The following is a 21,263-nucleotide window of genomic DNA, read 5'->3' on the forward strand; positions in this document are numbered from 1 at the left end:
GCAAAAAATATATAGGAATCTTTTTTTAGTCCGCAAGAGCCTGCTGTTCCCAAAAGAGATCCACTGTCCGTGCAAAGTGAGGGACAGGACAACAGAAGAAAACAGGAAACAGGTGATCCCCCTGACACCTTAGAACTGTTTATACAATGGAGAAGGGCATTGTGGGACAGGAAACCAACTGCACGTGTTGTTGCTGAGTATTCAAAAGGGTTCAACTGACACAGATACACATGGAAACGGAAGTTCATATTCACGAATGACTAACGCTTATTGAGACGTGTCTGAGTGCGCACATTGACCTCAAACTGTGACACGGCACAGTACAGTGATATCTGGAGTGGGCAGGGTGACAAAGCGCCGGCGCCTATATACTGGCCTCCATCTGTCAGCACCGGAAAAACCTGACCTATAGCCTGTCCCCTGCACTGTTCCCAGTACAGACAGCTCCTCAGCTGTCAGATCCAACACTCGTATCCCCACTGCCTATTTACCAGCTAAGATGAGAAGGAAAGAGGGCACTGTGCAACTGCAGAGAGTACAGTACATTCTGTGGAAATATACTGAATAAAAAAAGGAGATCACTGATTCCTAAGAGTTTTACATGAACTTAGCATTTAAAAATGAATACAACTTTGTTTGTCTGAGCTTGACATACAGCACTGCAACTCTTAGATATCCAAGAATTTAAAAGGGCCACCCCACCTAGATTTGGCGTAAAACAAAGCATTAAACGGAACAGAGACATGTCTTGACAAAAATCAGTAAACAGTTAATAGCCTTTATCTAGGAGTGTATAAAATATGTACTGTCACCCATAGGTTTCTGAACAACCAAGTTGAATCTGTTGGTGGTCACCAAACCTTTCAATAATAGGGCAGTGGGATTTTTCCATTGGATTTTGGATTATAGCACCTCATACCACCACCTTTATTATTGCTGAAGTGTAAATGCCATTGCCATAAGTATAAAGCTAATGTTAGACTATAAACAAACTACATTACGGTTACGGACTTCACATCAACACCGCTAAGCTAAATAAGGCTTAATGTCACTGCCAGTGGCATCGCCTGGCCTGGGCCTGGCCTGTTTTTTCTGAAGCCCCGGACAATTCTCCAATCCATTAACCGTGCTTTACGTGAACCTCATCATGACACAAGAAGTGTAATTTCCCGTGTTCGGTGAATGCAACAGAGGCAAGACACCAGACCAATCAGAGAGTTGCATGGAAATAAACGTGTGCTTGTGTCATTGAAGCTCGGCGCTGTGTGTGTGTGGAAATAGCGAATTTAGTGAGAGAGAGGAGGGAGACCGGTGCCATCAGCAGGGACCGTGTTGTTAGCATCTGGTTAGCTAGCTGCACTAACGGACATAAGGAGCTGTTTGTTCCACAACAAGCTGGAGGAGAGTCCTCTCCTCTCAGACTGAGAGGCTCAGGTGAGCTAAAGGACTCTCTGAGTGTTTGGATAGTTAACTTTAGTCTAAGTTATCTCAGTGGGTCTCAAACGGTTTGGTCACAAATTATTCAAAAGATTATCTCCACGGCACACCTTCATATGATCATTATAGTTAAAAATAAGAAAGTAAAGGAAAAACAGTTATGAAATCTACTATATGACAGTAAAACAAGAATATAGTTTAAAAGGGGAGTGATTTGTAAAATATCCATAAAGAAAAAGAAAATCTGTTTACAGTTCTGTTTCATATGGGTGTTCCCGTCTGGAACACCACTAGTGTGTCCTTGAGTAAGGCACTTAGCCCTTAGTTACTCCAGGGAGAATGTCCCTGTAATTGTAAGTCCCTTTGGATAAAAGCGTCAGCTAAAATGAAATGTAATGTAATGTGTTGAGAGAGGTATCCATAGATCTTGTAAATGACGTAGCGAAGTTGCCTTAATTAAAAAGAATAACACAATTAATGTCATAGTTCAATTAGATAAATAAATACTTTATTTCATGTTATTTTATAATAAAAATATAGCATGACTTAATACAGTTTGTTTTACATGTTAAACCGATATGCGTATGTGTTTCTTGTGCCTAGGAACTAATGTTTGTTCATGTGCTGGTACTGCGTGTTTTGTTGTTACACTATACAACTCAACGTGGGTTGACATCTTTGTTTGAAGCTCTGCTGAAGTCTGTGACAAAGTTTAATGTGATAAGAAGTCTGTGACAAAGTTATACAGAAAAGGAACTAGATGAATCTCCTTTCACGACAAGCGGCCAACGAGGTATTTGTTTTATGTTTTCATTTTCTTATTTTCATTCATATGTGTAGCACAATATGCTAATATGTTTAGCTATGTATACGTGTCATTCGGTGTTGTAATTCTCACGGCGTAACGGAAGAGGGGAGGCTACAGGATGAAAACTCCAAGAAATAAACGCCTGTTTTAAAGAACCGACCTGTGTCTGTCGTGAAAAGAGCTACAGATCTCTTAATGTTGCTCTCAAAGTGCACCAGATTGATGCTTTTAACTTTAATATTTAAAAACAAATCTTCCCGGGGGAGGATCCCCCCGGACCCCCCTAGAGGAGGTGAGGTCCGCCCCCCACTCATAAAAAATAGCACCTTACCCCTGCCTATTTGCTGTGAGCTGATTATCGAGCCTTCATTGTAACAGTCGCGGGTGTACTGTGTGTGTGCGCGTGTGAGGAGTGTTGCAGTCAGAGGTCGCGTTAACCGAATATTTTCCGTCGATGACGGATTTTTTCTAACAATGACGGAAAAATCTGAAAGCAGTCCGTCATTTTGACAGATTAGAACACAATTCGGAACAGCGCCAAAATGTCCACCAGCGGCCCACATTATATTACATCCTTAGTGGCCAGGTCGACTGAGGGCGATCTACTGTACTCTACTGTAGTCTGTAACTATTATTTAGTCATTCACACCCCTGTCCAGTTGGTGGCGAGTGTGTGTATATTAAGTAGCTATTGTCTAGTCTAGTTTTGACCTCGTTGATTACCTCGTTATTTAACCGGCTTTAGCAGTCGCAAAATGTTACGGCAGCTGATCGTCCGAAGCTTTTTTAATAAGCCCAGTAAATGGTGTGGATAAACGAGGTGAAAAGAGGGATTGATGCGGTGGAGGATGAAGGACAAGCCAGTAAGACTAAAACTGACAACGTTCAGCCAGCGGCAGAGGGGCAAGCAAGTGGCAAGGAGTTCAAGCGGGAGTACCGGGTTCAGTGGGAGCAAGAGTTTAATATGGCTGAGGAGGGAAGATGGCAAAATGTTCTGCGACATCTGTAGAAAAGCTAAGATGAGTAATGGATTTGTCCGAGGGTGCACGACGATGCAGAAATCAGCGTTCAGGCTAGGCAGGTCAATTGAGTTGTTCTTGTAAATGTTTTGTTCATATTTTGATTGTAATTGTCTCATTTAAAACGATGGCATTGTTCATATTTGCCTGTTTTAGGCACAATCTCATCATTAAAACTCTTAAAAAACCTTTATCAAATAAAATGACGGGTAATAATGGATTATGACGGAAATGTTACGATCCTGTCCGTCAACGAAAAAGTCTAACGCAACCACTGGTTGCAGTAGAACATTCCACTGTAGCCACTGTGGGCTAAGCCCTGAATGTTTTCAGGTCCAGGCCCTGGTCACTGCAGTCTCTTGTTAGCAACTGTGGGTTTTTTTCACACATAGACATTCACAGATGGGGTATTTACTGACATATTATATGTAGAAAAAAAGGTTAATCACTCTCGAATATGAGCTATCTACTGAAATTAGCATGCTAGGGTGCTAGCTAGCCACGGCCCATCCTGTCTTATTCCACGTTAACCTAGAAAGGTGTTCGTTGGTAACTGTAGCTTCAGATGCCTTCAGCCCAACACGAGAGGACTGAGAAGTAGAGCTGCTCCGGGTGGACAAAGAACTGTACCCTGTTGGACAATCTCTGAAATCCAAAGTCATAAAAGGTTACATGGTCAAATGAGAGCCATCGTGGTATAGAAGCACTGTTTAGGAATGAGAATGACGCAGCCTCGCCCTCTCACTACATATAAAGTTACTCAGCAGGAAGACACAGACAATACATAAAGCTTATTCTAGTGCCACAGACTGACCAGTAATCCAATATCACTCCAGTGCAATGACCCGAACAACATGAATGCAACAAGCTTTAGCCAATAGTGCAATAATAGACTGTGAATCAGGCTAATGGCTTCTACTGTGGTGAAAGTGGTACTGTAGGCTAAGTTCAGTACACGAAAATACAGTAAAGTTACTCCTTAAAGTACACATTTTTCAAAGAGTTGCAATGTATTTCCATATGAGACTTTTTTTACTGCACTTAGTAACGTACACACTTTCCAGAAATAGAGTTGGCTTCCATTATGTCACTACATCGATTCCAACAAAAGTATCATACAATGACAGGCAGTCTATTAAAGTCTTCAATCATTTATAGTCACTCATACAGTATGGTTACTGTGGCCTAAATGTGATTCATTGCATGGGATTGCAAACTTTAAATACCTTAAAGGGATAGTTCAAATGTCTAGTATAGTTGTTCTAGCACAGATACCAAGCAATGTACTGTAGGCCTACAACACATATTTACATGTACGATATATTTAGAATAGTTTCACATTGCAGTCTTCTATAATGTGGAACTGAAGCCGTCATATCTATTCTCTCACCAAAGCCACCAGACACCATTAAAAAAAACTGTTATTTTTGTCTGGGGGCTTTGGCGAGAGCATCAGTATCCTCTTTAGCTTGCCGTCACAGAGATAGTAGTCTGAATAGCTGTCTCGCATCAAAGTAAAACCATAAAACATTGTCAAAATATTGCAAACATTCAAACATATTTGGAGGGCATTTTTGTATGCGACTTAAATATGTTTTGCATGCCTACTGTCATCTACAGTAGATCGTAGACTGGCTATGAATAAGTACTTCATACCGGCCCACTTCAAAACATCTTCCATCTCATGAGAGGCTCATGAGCTGAACCTGCAAGACGGACTACTAGCTGAGCCTGGTCATAAACTAGAAATGTAGGGCCACCTGACCATAGCTCAGTGACGGCTCTCTGATCTGTGGCATGTTCGAGGGCCCTAGTCCAACTCTGGGGTCCCTGAATCATCCAGGGTTTCCCCTTCAAATGGCATCCCTGACCACAAAGGATTCACCATACTATCAAGATGACTCGCCCCACACACTGAGACCAAAAATAATTGCATTGAAATGGAAACAACTTGTTAAGCCTATAGTTCTCCAAGTTCACCCCCAGCGGGTTTCACTGAACGGGATAGCAAAAGGAGGGAGCACTTTCGACATCTATAAGGCATAATGTGCTACAATCTGCCGATATAAATTGTTAAATCATAGTTTAATACACTCATATTTGTAATGCTTTGCAACAATAATAAAAACACATTAAACATTATAATGCCTTTTAAGGTAAAGTGTCACACTACTTTTTTTTTTACTTTAATTTAAGCAAACATTGATAACTTCTAACCATCTTGTGATGTATTCTATCATTCTTTACATCTGAAATCATTATTTCATTGAGCACACAATGACCACTTAATGTAACTTATACTCACAAGATAAAGCCTTACAACAGTGATTATATTACATATGACTATGACTGTACAAAAGCATACAAAAGAACAATTACACTAATGGATATTAATAAAGGCAACCAGATCAGTTGCAACACACCGATGTGCGATTACAAATATACACTTGTGAAATCTGAATAAATATTCAAACCAAAAATCCATGTTTTAATAAATGTTCTAAATATTCACCCTGATATATTCGGTACCTTTGGATACCAAAATGACCAGCTTGACATGCAATGCGCTTGATGGAATCATTGGGATATTTTGCAGGGTTGAGGTCATTTCAAAATTCACTTTTTACTGTGCATCATTTCTCGGTGCTTGAGGATGGATGTTTGGCGTGTACATGGCAATGGAAAGAAAGCTACACATTATCTCTGTGGCTCCACCTGCTGCTTTTCTATCTGACAAACCTACTTGTGTCACCACTGGCTGATGACAGTCTGTACTTTCACAGTTCTGCTGCTGTGATAACATGCGTCCAGGTCTGTGTTATGACCTCGGACAGACACTAAGAAATTCCTTTCATGGAAAAGAGGCTCTGTATAACGCCAGCAAAGTGTGTGTATATAAATATACATGCGTTTGGACTGGGGATGGCATTTTGGCCCTGTAAATATGTTATATAACCAACACAAGTATGCGCCCAGACTTTGAAATACACACTTCCCTCGGTTATCGTAAGTTCACTGCTGGCCATCAGTGTTATGTAACAACAACAAGATGACTGGGAGTGACGGGATTAGCTTTTGAAAGAGGATTCAGGATAAATGTTGACTTCTACCCTTTCGGAATGATCAATCCCACCGCCCGCAAACTCACACATAAACACATACATACAAAATCAGCAGGGCTTAGTGGAGAATTTCAGTAGAGGATCTTGTATCAGTGTCACAGCGTCTGCACAAACTAGTGGTGTAGACTTGAATAATGATTCAAACAAAAATCTAAAATGTTACTTCAATTAGTAAACAGGCCAACAAATGATGGGAATGGGAAATCTAAAAACATAACGATTTCAAAAATGTGGTGGTTATTCGGAGTTCAACTAAACACTTATTGAGAGGAAAATGAAAACATAAACATATTCCATATTAAAATGTTTATTATTTGGCGTTTTAACTTCAAGATATGTTACATGTTACTGTGCCACCATTTAGTGTTAGAAATCCATATGGTACACCAAGTCCACCAAAACTAAGAAAAGACACATGTTAAAATCAATGTGTACATTAACGCATAAATAACATATGTTTCTAAATAAATGTATTTCCTTAGTTATTCATAATCTGTGAACATTGTTGGAGCAACTAAATGTCTTTTGGAATACATATCCTTATATCGAACAGCACTGTATTGTTATACTGCTCAGATTAATATAACTTTGACAATAATAATGCAAACATTTTGATCCTATTGCAAAAATATCTGGTGTTTTTTGCAAACATTTTAACAGCAATGTTCAGAGTATAATTGAAGGAAATTAGCATGCAAGACCAACAGCAGGCTTTACAGTGTTGCAATTATAAAGAAAGGGCACTTCTATCTTGCTACCACTGGGTGGGAGAAGAGGTCTTCTCTTCTATTCACAGAACCTGCTGAGCTCTACCTGGGAATTTAAAAGGTGATATTTTGGTTTTAGGGTCACGCCCAACTGTTCCCTGGTTGCCTTGAACCCCGACCTAACCTCCTCAACACAGATGTATTCACACAAATCCAACCAATGTTTGCCATGAGATCTACTGTGCATAGTGACAATGGTGCTTTTCTACTGCAGGACCTAGCACGGCTTAGTACGGTATGGTTAGGCCTTGGTAGGCCAGGCTCACTTTATGCTGTGTTTCCATTAGTTTAGTTACTGGGGTAACTATAGTAATTCAGTGTAGGCGGGGCGATCGGCTGTTCGGCAGGCGGAGCGACGCTGCATAAAACTGCCGTGAAGTCATCTTCAACGCAAACCACAAAACCAAAACATCAGCCGTTAGCACTCAGAGCTCCTCATATCTGTTCAGAAACTAGACAAAGTTTAACAAAAGTTAAACAAGTACAAACCACAGACTGTCTGTATCATGGCAAATACAGTCGCTGGTTTATTTATGTCTGTAGGCCATTGTTGTGAGTGTGGACGGAGCATATACAACGTTAGCTTAGCCTGATCGATCCGATCTCCACATTTTAAAAGGTTTTTCGCCTGCCGTCTGTCTGCAGACTTGTCAAAGCATTAATTCATGGTTTTTACTAACCGGTATCAGTATGTAGTTACTTCGGCATCATTTTGAAACGTGTATTACAATTAAATCACTGTAAAATATGTTCATTTTGTTGTAGTTGTAGCCCCCTCTTGCCAGCTATTCTCTCTGACCAATCAGCAGTCGAGAGTGTTTACGTCACTAGTTTAGCATATTCAGCCCGGTTGTTGGTCTGCATTTTGAAGGGCCAGAAAAAAGGTGAAAAAGTAGCCCTGAGCCGGAACTACCCCTAGTGGAAAAGCAAAAAAAAGAGGGCCGGGTTTAAACCGTGCTACGTGCTGCAGTGGAAAAGCACCATTAATGTCAGTCCTCAAAAGGTGGAGTCAGCAATTCTAGAGAAAGATTGTTGATCACGACCCAAGAAATATTGATACACTTGAGTATTGAGATTTAGGTTTTGTGATACTGAATGGATTATGGATCTTTCTACATGTTTTCATTTACTTAATAGGTTCAATTTAAGAATCGTTTGCATTGACAAATGTTTTTTTCTCCTTTACTCATATTTGAACATCTGTTGCATAAAACTGTTTTTCTTGGTCAGATTTGTGGAATATGGTGGCGTGTTCTTTAACAGCTTTCCCACATTTTGATTGAAATAAAAATATATTGCCTTGCTTACAGTTTTGGACTATATTGAAATGTATATGCTAATGCTCTACTACTTCAAATCACTGCTCACCATTTTTTGATATTCAATACCTTTGTGTTTTAGACACCAATATAGGGCTTTTCTTTGAATCAAGCAGCCAACACATACATCATTTGTTCAATAATCTATCACAATGATCACTGACAATTTTACATTGCAATATCCTATCCACACAAGAGACATGCAGGTAAAAACTTAATCTGGATGAACAAAAACGTTTAAATGTTCTAGTTATACAGTATATAGTTGACAGTATTTTTTGTTCATTGAGGCACTGTGAGCCTATGCCATTGTTGAGGTATACTAGAATAGATTTATATTGTGCAATTTTCCAAACTCACATTGGTTTCTCATACAGCATCTCTGTATAATATGTGTATTCACTCTCTGTCCTAAACGGCTTGTTGAAGCTCCGCCCCCCCCCCCCCCTCCCTATGAGCCCAGTGTGCTCTGATTGGTCAGCTCGCCCACTCTGTTCTGATGAGTCCACCACCGTTGCAAGGCAAGGCAAGTTTATATAGCACATTTCAACACAAGGCAATTCAAAGTGCTTTACAAAAATGAAAGACATTAAGAAAATGGCATTAAAAAGCAAAGATAATAAAAGTTACAGTGCAGTTTAAGATATGAATAGTTCAATTAAAAGTCTTAAGCCTTGATTTAAAAGTAGTAAGAGTTGCAGCGGACCTGCAGGTCTCTGGGAGTTTGTTCCAGATATTTGGAGCATAATAACTGAACGCTGCTTCTCCAGGTTTAGTTCTGACTCTGGGGACAGAAAGCTGACCAGTCCCTGAAGACCTGAGAGATCTGGATGGTTCATAATTTAGCAGGAGGTCAGAAATGTATTTTGGGCCTAAAGCATTCAAAGCTTTATAAACCAGCAGCAGTATTTTGAAATATATTCTTTGACACACAGGAAGCCAGTGTAAAGACTTCAGAACAGGAGTGATGTGATCCACTTTCTTAGTGTCAGTGAGGACTCGAGCAGCAGCGTTCTGAATCAGCTGCAGCTTTCTAATATATTTTCTAGTGAGACCTGTGAAGACACCATTAGAGTAGTCGAGTCTACTGAAGATAAAGGCATGGACAAGTTTTTCCAAATCCTGCTGTGACATTTGTTTTTGTATCCTAGATATATTCTTTAGGTGATAGTAGGCTGATTTAGTAATTGTTTTAATGTGACTGTTGAAACTCAGGTCAGAGTCCATGGCTACACCTAGATCAGGGATGGGCAAATGGCGGCCCGCGGGCCGCATGGGTCGCCATTTGCGGCCCTCGGATCAATTTAGAAAACAAGGTAATTAAAAAAAAAAAAATTATATATTTTTTTAATTAAAAAAAATAATAATATTTTTTTTTTAACTTATATTACTGATATGTGATTTCGTTCGGCAGCCAAATACCGCTAAATAATCTGTGACGTGTTTGTGTGTATTGTGTTTGTTTCCCGGGGGAAACTCACAAGAAACACCGGCTGTTGTTATGCCTGCTGTGACGTTAAATTACTCCGTTCTCCGCTTGTAATTATGCCGTTACAAGCTTCAAAGTTGTATTTATCATGAATTTGAATTTGGCAAAACGAGTTTAATATTCTAAAAGTCAAGACTGTATTTATTTGAAATCAGATGAAAACAAACTGTAACGAACCCCGAAAAACTAGTTTTTTTACACAAATCCACTTTTATTTTGAAATCAGCCGTTGGTTGCGACTTCCGACTGATTTCGATAGAGCGGGTAACATATGAACACGGCCCTATGTGGATGTCAGCATGAGCAAGAGAAAGATATTTGAGGAAAATCGTGTTTTCCAAGAAAAGTGGGAGAACGAGTATCTTTTCACTGAATTCAGGGGTAAACCACAATGTTTAATATGTTTGCAGACCGTTGCTGTCATGAAAGTAAGCAACTTGAGCCGCCACTACAACACTGTGCACAAGGACAAATATGACAGGTACACCGGGGCTGCCAGAGCAGCGATCCTAGCGGACCTGAAAGGGAAAGTACAAAAACAACAGTGCTTTTTCACCCAGGTCACAAGTGTCCAAGAATCAAGTCTGAAAGCATCATATGCTGTCTCACTCCAGCTTGCCAAAGCAAAGAAGCCACTATCAGAAGGAGAGTTGGTGAAAACATGCGCGATTGAGATGGCTAACGCCTTTGGAAATGAGAAAATGGCTAAACATTTTGAAACTGTGTCCCTCTCCCGACGCACAGTGACTCGCAGGATTTTTGACATTCAAAGTCATGTGGAGGGAAAGCTGAAACAAATCATGTCTGACTGTTCATACTTTTCGTTAGCGTTAGATGAGAGTACAGACGTTACCGATGTTAGCCAGCTACTGGTGTACGCAAGATCAATAAATGCGTCATTTGATGTACACGAGGAACTATTAAAACTTGTACCACTGCACGGCACAACAAAGGGATCAGACATTTTCGAGGCAGTGAAGGGTGTTGTCAGCGAATATGGTGGATTTGACAAGCTATCTGCCGTTGTTACTGATGGGGCTCCATCAATGCAAGGAAGGCGCACTGGCTTCGCTGGACTTCTCCGTCAAAGTGGTGTGGATTGCCCGATACTGCACTGCATCATACACCAGGAGGCCCTCTGTGCAAAGAATCTGAACTTCACACATGTCATGGATGTGGTAACAAAAGTTACCAATCTGATTCGGGGGGGGAACAGGTCTCTAAATCATCGGAAATTCACAGCCTTTCTAGAGGAGGTGGATGCTGCCTACGGTGATTTACAGCTGCACACAGACATCAGGTGGATGAGCCGTGGTAAATGCCTGGAGAGGTTTTACGCACTGCGGCTCGAAATTCCCATGTTTTTGGAGAACAGCCTTACTGCGGATACAAGTGCGTACTGTGACACATTGAGGGATCCACACTTTCTCTGTGACATGGCCTTTCTCACTGATATAAGTGGACATCTCAATTGCTTGAATGTCCGGTTGCAAGGCAAAGATCAGACCGTGTCCGACCTTTTTGGTCATGTGAATAGTTTTCAGATGAAACTCAGCCTGTTCAGAGATAACCTTGCGTCAGATCCCCCGAATTTGACACACTTCCCCGCCAGGGTTTCCGCTAGGATTTTTTCTCGACGGTCAAATGTCCGGGCAGATTTTATTTTACCGGACAAATTTGAAACTTACCGGTCATATTTCAATAATAATAATAATAGTTGTGTAGCAGAGTTTCCGTTAGCAGGTAATTACCGGACTATGAGCAGATATGCTGATGTTTAAAACTCAGTTCACGGGGCTCATTTTGATATTGCTTCAGTTTATAATCGTAACAGATCGAAAAAAATTCAGATTAATTTTTCAATAAATGATTCCACAAACAACAAACAACATAATTATTACATTCAAACAAACTACTTGTAGTAGATAACGTACATTATTCAGAAGTTTACATCAACTTTGAATAATAACACGGGAGAAACGGAGCCTCTCTTTTCCCCTCTCCCTCTCTCTCTCTCCTGACAGCAGTCAGTTTCTTAAGCAGCTCCTGCAGCGCGCTAAACAGAGGGCGGGGCTTCAGGTGATCCTGCAGAGCTGCGTGTCTCGGTCAGACTCAGCAGCTGATCTGATCTCTCTCTCGCGTCCGGTTACACTTCACTCGCGTTTATGTCCATATCGATCAGATCCAGCTCTCCTGATCGGCCTTTATAGAGAGCACCGATCAAACTATTAAGAGTGAATATCGGCCGATAATGACCGGCGGCCGATCGATCGGAGCCTCCCTAATTATTACCAGACATTTTGACCGTCAGGTTTTGAATTTACCGGTTTTTTATAAATTTTACCAGCTAAAAACCGGTAATTACCGGCTAACGGAAACCCTGTTCCCCGCATGTGGAGAGCTGCGCAATGACATCCCCGAATTGGCCGAATGTGAGATGACGATCCACCGCTACAGAGAAGCCCTTAAAATGTTGCAGGATCAATTCAACAATCGCTTTCAGGATTTCCACGACATGCGAGGCACAATCCAGCTTTTCACTGACCCCATCTCAGCGGTTGTGAATGACCAGCCACCTGAACTACAAATGGAACTGTGCGAACTACAAGGTGACTTATTTTTCCAAATGAAACGGAATGAGAGGGGAGTGTCGTTTTGGAGACTGTTGCCCGAGACTCGCTTCCCTCTCTTGAGAGATTTTGCGCTTAAACAGGCCAGCATGTTCGGGAGCACATACATATGTGAGAGCAACTTCTCCATGATGAAGCACATCAAATCAAAAGAGAGAAACAGACTGTCAGACGAAACGCTGTTTCATCTGATGCAGCTTGGATGCACTGGCGTCGATGTTGACATTCCCCTTATTGTGCGTCAGCAGAGACAGGCTACAAGTCTCTTAAATTCCAGTTAGACAACTAATGTCTGGGTTAGTGTTCATGTTTATGTCATGTTAGAGCAGGGTTTATTCTCGCCCGCCGCTTCCAGAGGCCCCAGGTGTGCGGCTGGGCTGAGCAGCTGTGAGCACAGCTTTCTGCTGTGGATGAGAGGGGGGGGGTCTGACTTCATGTTTATGTCATGTTACTGTTTAATCTTAATGCACACTTTCCAATAGTTTAAAAGTTGTATTCCACTGTTAAATAACCTCTTCAATACAAACATGCCACTTCTAAAAATTAAATAACATTTTTGTGAACTGATGTTTGTTTTGTGAGCTTATTAGAGGATGTTCCCTTAAAGATAGAAACATATCAATGAAAATGTCAAACTTAGTATGTGTTAATAATTACATACAATACGTGGAATTTGTGTTTTTGTGTGTTCCAATTGAATCTGCGGCCCCCTGGTGGCCAGTACATACATTATTTGGCCCCCACCATCATCAAAGTTGCCCATCCCTGACCTAGATGGTTGCTGCGTGGGGTCGGCGAGACAGCGAGACACAGCGAAACCCAGCTCGAAACCAGCCCGAAACCAGCCCGAGCACACACACCCGCAGCCTGGTTGTAGACAAAAGGATGTGTCTGTGTGCACACAGAAGCAGTGGCGGCTCCAGAGTATTTGTGTTGGGTAATCTATGGTAGAGCCTACACACGGCGGCGTGCGTTGCCGCTTGGCGGTGGGCATGTCTTGAGCTTGGGGAGTCAACGCGAGCAGCCCGACCAACAACCAACCACATGAATGTCCCGCCCCGGACATACAAAGCAAAGCGTTCATGCTACATCCATGCTGGCTAAATATACTGTCTATGCTTGCTAGCTGTCCATTCAAACGAAATACACTGGATATAAACTCCCCAAACAAGCGAAAACCTACCAGTTTCCCCCACTGTCTTTGCCACCTCCCCCCATGCCTGGCTCCTCCGGTTTGTATCCCTGTATGTTCCCTACCGCCACGATCATTTTCTCCTCCTTTTGTTGACATACAGTATGGGAAATAACTGCGGTCTGGCTCTCCCAACATACACCCGGTTTGATTGGCTACTGCTTGTACTGTCATATTTACATACGAGGGATTTGATTGGCTGACGCCTCCGTCGAGGCGGCAAAAGTAGAACATTGCTCTACTTTTGCAGCGAGCACCTCGAGAGAAGCTACGCTTTGCTCCCACAATGCAGTTCGGCGAATCGTGACGTCACCCCATTCAAAGTGAATGGGCAGAAGCGTTGAAGCGGCAACGCACGCCGCCGTGTGTAGACTGGAGGCAGTTAAGCAGTATTGATCTCAACCGCAAAATAATTATAATTGTCAATGATGACAATTATGTTAACCCTAAACTCTTTCTGTTGATTAACTTCTGCAGCTCACCTCAGAAAATAAGACTAAAAGCACTTTCTCTTGTGTGTACTGAAAGTGTGTGTTGTTTTTATGTGTGTGTGTTAGGCCCGACCACCATGTATCAGCACTGTGCTGGTAATGAGTTATGCAAACGTCTGAAATTGGACACCACCCGAGAGGCCAGAGGAGTCCCGGCGAAAAAAGCACATTCCCCTGGAGTCCCCATAGCAAGAAGACCCACAGGAGGAAACATGGAGCCTCTCGAGCTCAGGATCCAAGTCAAATGTAGGTTCTGGTCAACTTGGTCCCTAAAAAAAAAGAATTGCAGGCCACGATTTTTAAATGTACATATAGTCTACTTACTGATTAATGTGAAATACAGTACCGGTAATCCCCTCTTAAACTAAATCACTTATTCGGTTTAGAATAAAGAAAACATTAACGTTATTAAATGCAACAAATTGAAATGCAGCTTTTATTAATTAATAATTAGTAAAAGATATATTCAGGAGTCATTTATCATACATCAGTATGTAATAAATAAATAAAGGTTAATAAATGTACATACTGTAGATGTAAATAAATGTGACTTAGTTTTGAGTATATTTAAATTAATTATTAATTAATAAAGTAAAAACATGAGATACCAATAGGAATCATTTTGAAAAAAATGTTTCCATTGCACTTATTTTATGCCCATAATAAAAACCACTGACATTCCAGGACATTCCAGTGTTTCTGTATTTAATCAAAATGGACATTTGATGTTGACTCCTTACTTAATATCCTACCCAAACATTTAGTTTATCAAGAAATTACTTCAAATTAAGGAGTAGATATAGTGTTTTTATAAAATCTTATGTTGATTGGAGTACTTAACAAAGATAATACAAATACACACATTACGTCCTAAATGACCTTCTATTGTCGTTTTAAATCTTCTATAAATCAAATGAAACTCTTGCTGGCTCTGTTAGTGTGCTAATTTGGTCTGCGCTATGTGAGTTTGAGAAACAGAAGCAGCCCTTGTCACATTAGTCATGCTCACGCAAATTAGCACGAGCTACAGAATACTTTGTACAAGTCTCACACAAATACATTTATTTGTATACTGTAGGTCCCTGGTCTAAGAGATGCTTACAATTGACCTTCCTCTCTTGATGTTGAATTTATACGTTTTAAGGTCAAAAGTTGAACACATTTACTATCTACATCATTATAATAGTTGAACCTATAAAAAGACACAACACTACAATTCGATTACTGTATTTTGGGCAAAAATAAAACAAAAATGTTTATCCTGTAGTTTATTATTTTATATTTATAATTGTCTACCTGGAATTATTTGATATTTGTGTTAAAATTGTGAGAAGATACAGATCAGGAGAAGATAATCCAGTATTGTTTGGTCAATGTAGCATCACAGGAGTCATGCCGCGCAAATGCTTTGATTTTATACTGTTATTGTACTTTAACAGCCATAAAGTGAGAGTAAAAACTCAGTTTAATATAATGAGAAATGTTCTGTTGCATGAATACAAACAACAGGGCATAATAAAAATGTGCCCTGTGCTGCCGAATGTCTGCAAAAAGTCACAGGTATGTGGGCCTTTTCTGTCTGGTTAACATTTTACACTTTTGATTTTCTCAGGATACTGCATGCTGGCTTTTTATGTGTAAACCTGAAGTTGAAGAAGAAAATCCTACCTGTTCAACTGAAGATGCTCTCACTTGTTTACAGATTAGTGGAGCTTTGGCACGAATGAAACATGTGCATAATTGGGTTATGTGAGTCCCTCTCAAATATCTAAATTCTAGAGGATTTACCTGCAAACTTTACTTTGAATCCTCTCACGTCAGCCTGAATTATTATTTATCATCACATTGTATTCTATTTAAGACCTTAAGTTCATGATACATTGAGTTATAAATCCAGCCGTAATGAGCCCACTGTCAGCCAAGACAAGAAAACTGAGACTAATACAAATATTAAGCTGACACTGACAGGCTTTAACAACTCTCACGCTATCTCAATTACGTCTACCCCCTGCTGGATTATTATAACCTAATAAACTGGATCATACTGAACATAGTATGTGCAGCGTAGAGGGCACAGGCCCGCCTGTTAAGACGTGACTGCTGTTGACAAGTATGTTTGACACATGTGAGATGTTTTCCATTGACACTCTCGTGCTCACACACTGGCTACAGAGGGATGCTTCACTTGCCAACAACTGTTGTTGTTGCATTGTGTAGTCAAAGCAAGTTGTTCAGTTCACTCTAGCAGGTCAGCCCAACAACAGAAAATAATACAGATACCTAAGCTCATTAGTTTTACTGCCGGTATACAGTAAACTCCTAGTAAACAGCTGGAGTTTGTACACAGAAAAGATAACTCAGTAATGATCTACATGATCCAGTTCTGAAACATGTTAACAACACCAGGAACACAACTCCTCTTCCCAGAGTGAAACCAGAAACTAGGCCCCACATAAAGTACCAGAATTGCTGTGCTAAGATATGTCAGGATCTTTCGAGAAAGTATGATAATATGGCCACCTGCATTCAAAGTGTCCAGCTACTGCTCTGCTTAACAAGCCGAAGCTCTGTATAGAGATCCAAATGTAGCCAACAAAGATTTTCACTATGTTATTGCTTAGAAAGAAGTCAGATTGCGCAGGAATCTTCCAATGCTTTCAATACTTGAAATCTGTCAATTTCATTTTAAAAGGCAATTCTTCCTGCTTAATCTAAAAAAATAATACAATAAATTGATTAAAAGATGGACAATGCCTTATCAGAAAATGTTGACATGATGGTGTCCAAGGTGTTTATGTTTCAGATCTAAATACAAGTTGTTTTTTTCCCAATATTTTAATGTTTTGCAGTAAATAATGTTTAAATATGTATATCCATTGATGTTATCTAAAGAACTTCCAGAACAAAATCTTGTCACCTGTTCCTTGGTCTATGGCCTAACTGTATACCCAATTTGTTACAGCTTGTTAAAACATTCCTGCTATCTTAATGACTAAGAAACAGTAAAACATTACCCACTGGTAAAAAGGCAAAAAACAATACCGACTTTAGCCAACCAGTCAAAGAAACAAGAAAAGAAAATCTAGATGCAGACCTGCAGCATGTTGGGCTCAGCCTTAAAGGGAAATGGAAACACTTTTCAAACTGCTTTCCATGCGACAATATTACCATTAGGAAATGTATTTATCTAGTCTATTTCCAATGTAAACGATCGAGATACGCGAATTTACTTTTTGAAATACGTGCCTAATGACCATGGGCGCTTCCATTGCTCCGGGACTTTTCCAGTGACGTCACTGATTGGGTACGGCTTCCTGGGCCAAAGCTCAATAACAAACAACATGGCGTGCAATGCACCAGTAGTTTACATTACAAGAAAACGGTCGTCGTCAGGAGTTTATTGTATTGCCCCAGGCTGCACAAATGGATTTTATACAAAGAAGGAAGAAGTACATTTCCATAGGCTGCCACTAAAGGATGAGAAGCTGCTCAAAGTCCAGTCTGGATGCCTGGTTCAATACAAAACATTGGATTTGAAGCCAGGATCTGTTCCCACAATATTCGATTTCTCAACGTATGCAGTCGGGAACACCGACCGTCCCAGCACGTCGGCCGCGCAAGACAATGACAGTGTCAACAAACGTGAAATTCGAGCCACCAAACGAGTTGCTTCAGCTGCCGAGAGAGAGGTACATATTGCAGCACTACCAGATTACTAGCTCACACATGTATTTACTGACACAGTGTGACCTTATTAATTAACGCAATCGCGTCCAAACTAAATGGTAGCTATTATTATGACGCACAATAGAGAATTGGGGGTGTTCTATAGCTCAACTAATTAAACTGGCATACACACGCTCATCTGTCGAAAACAGCCCTAAAAAGGCTAGTATTGCTATTGATGGATGGTATTGCAGGACCCAGAGCGCACGGAGCACAGAGCGGACAGCAGATAACGGAATTGCAGTTGTATTGCTTATAGATTATCAGAACATTTCAAAGGGGACACAGCCCCATTGGATATTAACCTATGGATTAACTACATCATCGTTGTTATCGTTGTAATGCCATTGAAGACCAGTTTAGACCAGACAATGAGGAAGGTAAGCCGTTAGCCTGGCGTATGTTAGTACCTAGCGCCACTTGTTTTGATGTACGTTTTTGTGGATAACCTCGCGAGTTTGTATCTTTCAGTGTTGAGGTGGGCACCGTTAGATTCTGTGTCTCCTTGCGATCATAAACGATGTGTTGGATGTGCGGCTAGGATAAGTAATAAGGGAGCTAGGAGTGATTTTCGGTGCAGTAATAGGTTAGCATTTTCGCTCGGGGCTAATTCAGAGGCTCACTGTTAGCATTGTGTTTTTTTAATTTGTTTATTCCGGATCGTATGCCACTCTATTCGACCGAATCGGTTCATAAGCATAGGCCATGGGATGCCTGGTAACTGTAGATGCTTCCACATCAATGTCATCTCCCGACGAATAGTCAAATGCATCGTTCAAAACGTCGATCTCATTGCAAAATTCCTCCATCGCTGCCATATCTGCTACGTTGTGTTGACTTCAGGTGGTGCGAAAACACAGCCAGTGACGTCACCATTTGGGACTCCCCTAATGGCGGCCTGGTCCCGGAATTCCCCACCCGGCCGGTGGATAATTAATTTTCTTTTGGCGAGTAATATCATATACAATAAATATTACGATCAATATCCATTGTAAAATGAATAAACTACCGGAATATTATAACTGTAATTGGTGTTTCCTTTCCCCTTTAATCCTCAACATGACAGCTGAGTACAATAAAAACAAACGTGTTGATGTCTTTTTGTACAACCGTCCTGCTATTCACTCAGATTGAATGAACTTTTGCATGTTCCCAATTTCACCTGTTGAACTGTAGCACAGGTGCACCCCCCCCCCCCCCCCCTCAGGCTGTATTACCTGTCCGTCTGCAGACTGGATTTTCCTCCCCCTCTTCTTGGTGGAGAATATTTTCCACAGGCGTCCCCACAGGAAAGTAGCAACCAGACAAACACTCCCTAATATCCAAACATCTTTATCCCTGAATAAGTTCTCCATGATCGAAGCCTTCCGCTTCCTGTCCCGGGCCGAGGGTCTTATCTCAGCCTCTCGGCCTCCTGTGGCGAAGGGGTCTCAGATGGCGGACAACGAGTTGTTGACATGTGGCGACACATTGATTATGAAATAGTCGCGCTCCTGCAGCTGAATGATCAGTCTCTTGCTCACCACAGATTCGGACAAGAACAACAGACTCTGTGCTGTCAAGCCCCCTGCCCAGCAAGTGAACCCTTCGCCCGCCACCCCGTCTTCCTCCCTGCCTCCCACCAGCAGGAACTAAAAGGAGAGAACATGCTGTCTCCTAAGGACGGGACAGGTGGTGTTGGGTTCAGGGTGTCGTTGCTGTACGCAGAATCAGATGCCTCCCGCTGCTGCTGGCATGTGGGTGAGACCCGCGTGGTATCCTTTAACCTCGGACACAGCACTTCATGCGTGCATACTCCTAAGTATAAGTGTCAGGCAGACGATTTGTTTCTCTGTACCTGACAAACGAACATGTGCATGCATCATTGCAGATGCATACGATATGCAAACAGGTCGACAATCACGCACGCATGTAAACAAACACCTGCATCTGTGTGGTGCTAAGTTTATCCTGTTTGTGGCACATGTTGCACAGTAAATCAAAAGTGCTGAAGAGAGGGGGAAAGATGGAAATAATATATGTTGTATTCAGGACACACAATCTATAAATTAAGATGTGCAGATCCAATTTACTTGTGCTGTCAGCAGAGGACTGCACAGTTTCCTATTTGGACTTTGAATGCCTCTGTGTGTGTGTGACAGCTATGTGTCTGGGTGGTATGATTTATTCTGGATAGTGGAATGAAACCACTGCAGTCCAGCAGATCAGATCCCGCCCCATGCCCTGCCAAACCTATAATTAACACCTATACTATTTTTCTCACCAAAAAAAATCTATTTAAATGGTAACGTGTATAGAGATTGCCAATTGATATTTGCCAATGTTTTACATTTATTATTATCCGAATAGAGAAGAAAAACGCTTTTTTTCATGCAGCTAAAGTGAGCAGGTTGCCATACATTCATAAACTTCTGGAACAGTCTAAAGCTTAATTTAAGCCAACAGGTGTGGGGCGGGACGAGGGGTTACAGAGCAGGACCCCTGGTAGGGGAAATATTCCCCAGTGGGAATTAGAGCAGGGCTGGAGTGACAGCGTTTGTTAATGAAGCTGGTGGATCTGGTGGCTGACCTGCATGTTCCAGGAACTGTTACAAGTAGTCTAAGAAGACTACAAACGAAGGAGGGGAAACCAGGGGGGAAGAAAGGACAGAGCGAAGGTGCAGCGAAGGTCAGAGTTCAGAGATAGAGTGGAGGGTGAGAGATATTTACTTGGCCCCATCATAGGCTGAGGATCTTAAATTAACGTTCCCTTTAGCGCTCCCTGGTGTTCACTTTGAGAGCAGCACTGATTTACAGACAAGAAAATAAATTCCCAACATAATGTAAATGCTAAATTTGCCTACATCTACAGTAGTTACACTGAGATCAGACCATACATATGAAAGAGTGTATAACTTATCATGGTTCTTCATAGGTTATAAATAATATTTAAAAAGCGTCTGAATTGGTCACAAACATAGGAAATAATTATAATTACTCTTAGCAAGAGCAGTTTCCAATGATTGCAGGAAATGAACAACTTCTACACTTCCACACTTTATATTTAATAACTGTTGGTCTATATATTTACAACACAAACCACAGTATCAGATTTCACTACATGATAATTGTGGCCAAAATTATTTACAAATCATATTATCACAATATGTAGAACACTTGATAGCACATATGACAAACATGTTTTAAGTTAAGCTTAAGTCCTTCATATTCACTCAATAGTACATGTATTTGTTAAAATGTACCTGTTGGTGAGACAAAGTTTT

The 21,263-nt window shown here is 41.0% G+C and overlaps 1 protein-coding gene across 2 annotated transcripts in view; it reads right to left on the reverse strand.

Moving 5' to 3' along the window:
- mylk4b (myosin light chain kinase family, member 4b) overlaps window positions 1–21,263 on the reverse strand; it is a 40,874-nt gene that overhangs the window by 12,608 nt on the left and 7,003 nt on the right. The window contains exon 1 of one of the 2 annotated variants that reach the window (XM_034081873.2): window positions 19,218–19,588. The exons of the other annotated variant lie outside the window; for it this stretch is intronic. Within the exon in view, the coding sequence (XP_033937764.1) occupies window positions 19,218–19,355 (138 nt within the window). The 5' untranslated portion in view covers window positions 19,356–19,588. Of the gene's footprint in view, window positions 1–19,217; window positions 19,589–21,263 lie in introns of those variants that run through there. 2 annotated transcript variants of the gene reach the window in all.

The sequence above is a fragment of the Pseudochaenichthys georgianus genome, chromosome 4, assembly GCF_902827115.2.
Source record: "Pseudochaenichthys georgianus chromosome 4, fPseGeo1.2, whole genome shotgun sequence".
In the NCBI taxonomy this organism is placed as follows: domain Eukaryota; kingdom Metazoa; phylum Chordata; class Actinopteri; order Perciformes; family Channichthyidae; genus Pseudochaenichthys; species Pseudochaenichthys georgianus.